Consider the following 928-nt stretch of genomic DNA (forward strand, 5'->3'; position numbering starts at 1 on the left):
AAGAGGAACACCGACGTTATAAGGACCTGCTGGACAGGGGCAGTGCTGCTTTTGATAAACTGTTATGGAACGGTATGCTCCACCTAATATCTGTCATTTAACACTGAGGGAACAGTTTGGGATGAGTTAGCCTGGATTTGATTGTTGAGATGATATGAAATGATAAACTGCCACTGAACCAGAACTACAACATCCAGAGCATAAATGCATCACCACTCGCTTGAAAATAAAATCTTTAATTTTTTTCTTAGCAATTCCTACTAATACAGTCAATTTTTTCCCTTTATTTTCCTAAAAAAAAAATTACAAATGTCAGACACTTTTAAATTGTTTTTTTTTTTTTTTTAACCTGAATTCAAAGTGAAACTAAACACAAGCTATGGAATAAGCTTCTAAAGCACGTCGGTAGGCTCTGTAAACCACTGTAAATTGTAAAAGTATAACACAACAAAGGGCCTGATCTTTGATCTTTAGAAGATTTGTGTTTTTGAAACGGGTGCAAATGTGTTTGTAAGCAGATCTTCAAAGAAGGTGCAAAGTGATCAGTGTTTGCACTCCAACAAACACTGTATGCAAACTGTTTTTCTGTGTTTTTGCCTTCTTAAATATAACGATAATATTCTAAAAGGCGCAAATTGCTGGGTGAAGGATATGGTCCTCCACCCAAGTGTAAACATTTACCGAATGCAAAGCGTTTTTTTTTTTTTAAATCGGAAACTCTACTACATCTGCAGTTTATGCTTCTATTTTAGTACTTGTGAAAGTTGTGAAACTGAAATGCAAAAATATCTGCAGTCATTGTTGCCGCAAATGAGATGCTGGTAGAAAGACAGAGTATGAAGAGAGATTCTGTGCTCATGTAAACATATTTGGACCATCAGAAATAATCATAGTAGAATAATACACTGCAACATTTTTTTATCTAAGG

The 928-nt window shown here is 35.0% G+C and overlaps 1 protein-coding gene across 1 annotated transcript in view; it reads left to right on the forward strand.

Annotated features, from left to right (window-relative positions):
* The window catches only part of gba2 (glucosidase, beta (bile acid) 2), a 32,604-nt gene that overhangs the window by 23,595 nt on the left and 8,081 nt on the right, over positions 1-928 (forward strand). Inside the window, exon 14 of the mRNA XM_015375447.1 lies at positions 6-72. Within this exon, the coding sequence (XP_015230933.1) occupies positions 6-72 (67 nt within the window). The remainder of the gene's footprint in view (positions 1-5; positions 73-928) is intronic.

This window comes from Cyprinodon variegatus, unplaced genomic scaffold (genome assembly GCF_000732505.1).
Source record: "Cyprinodon variegatus isolate N-32 unplaced genomic scaffold, C_variegatus-1.0 Scaffold119, whole genome shotgun sequence".
Taxonomy (NCBI): Eukaryota; Metazoa; Chordata; class Actinopteri; order Cyprinodontiformes; family Cyprinodontidae; genus Cyprinodon; species Cyprinodon variegatus.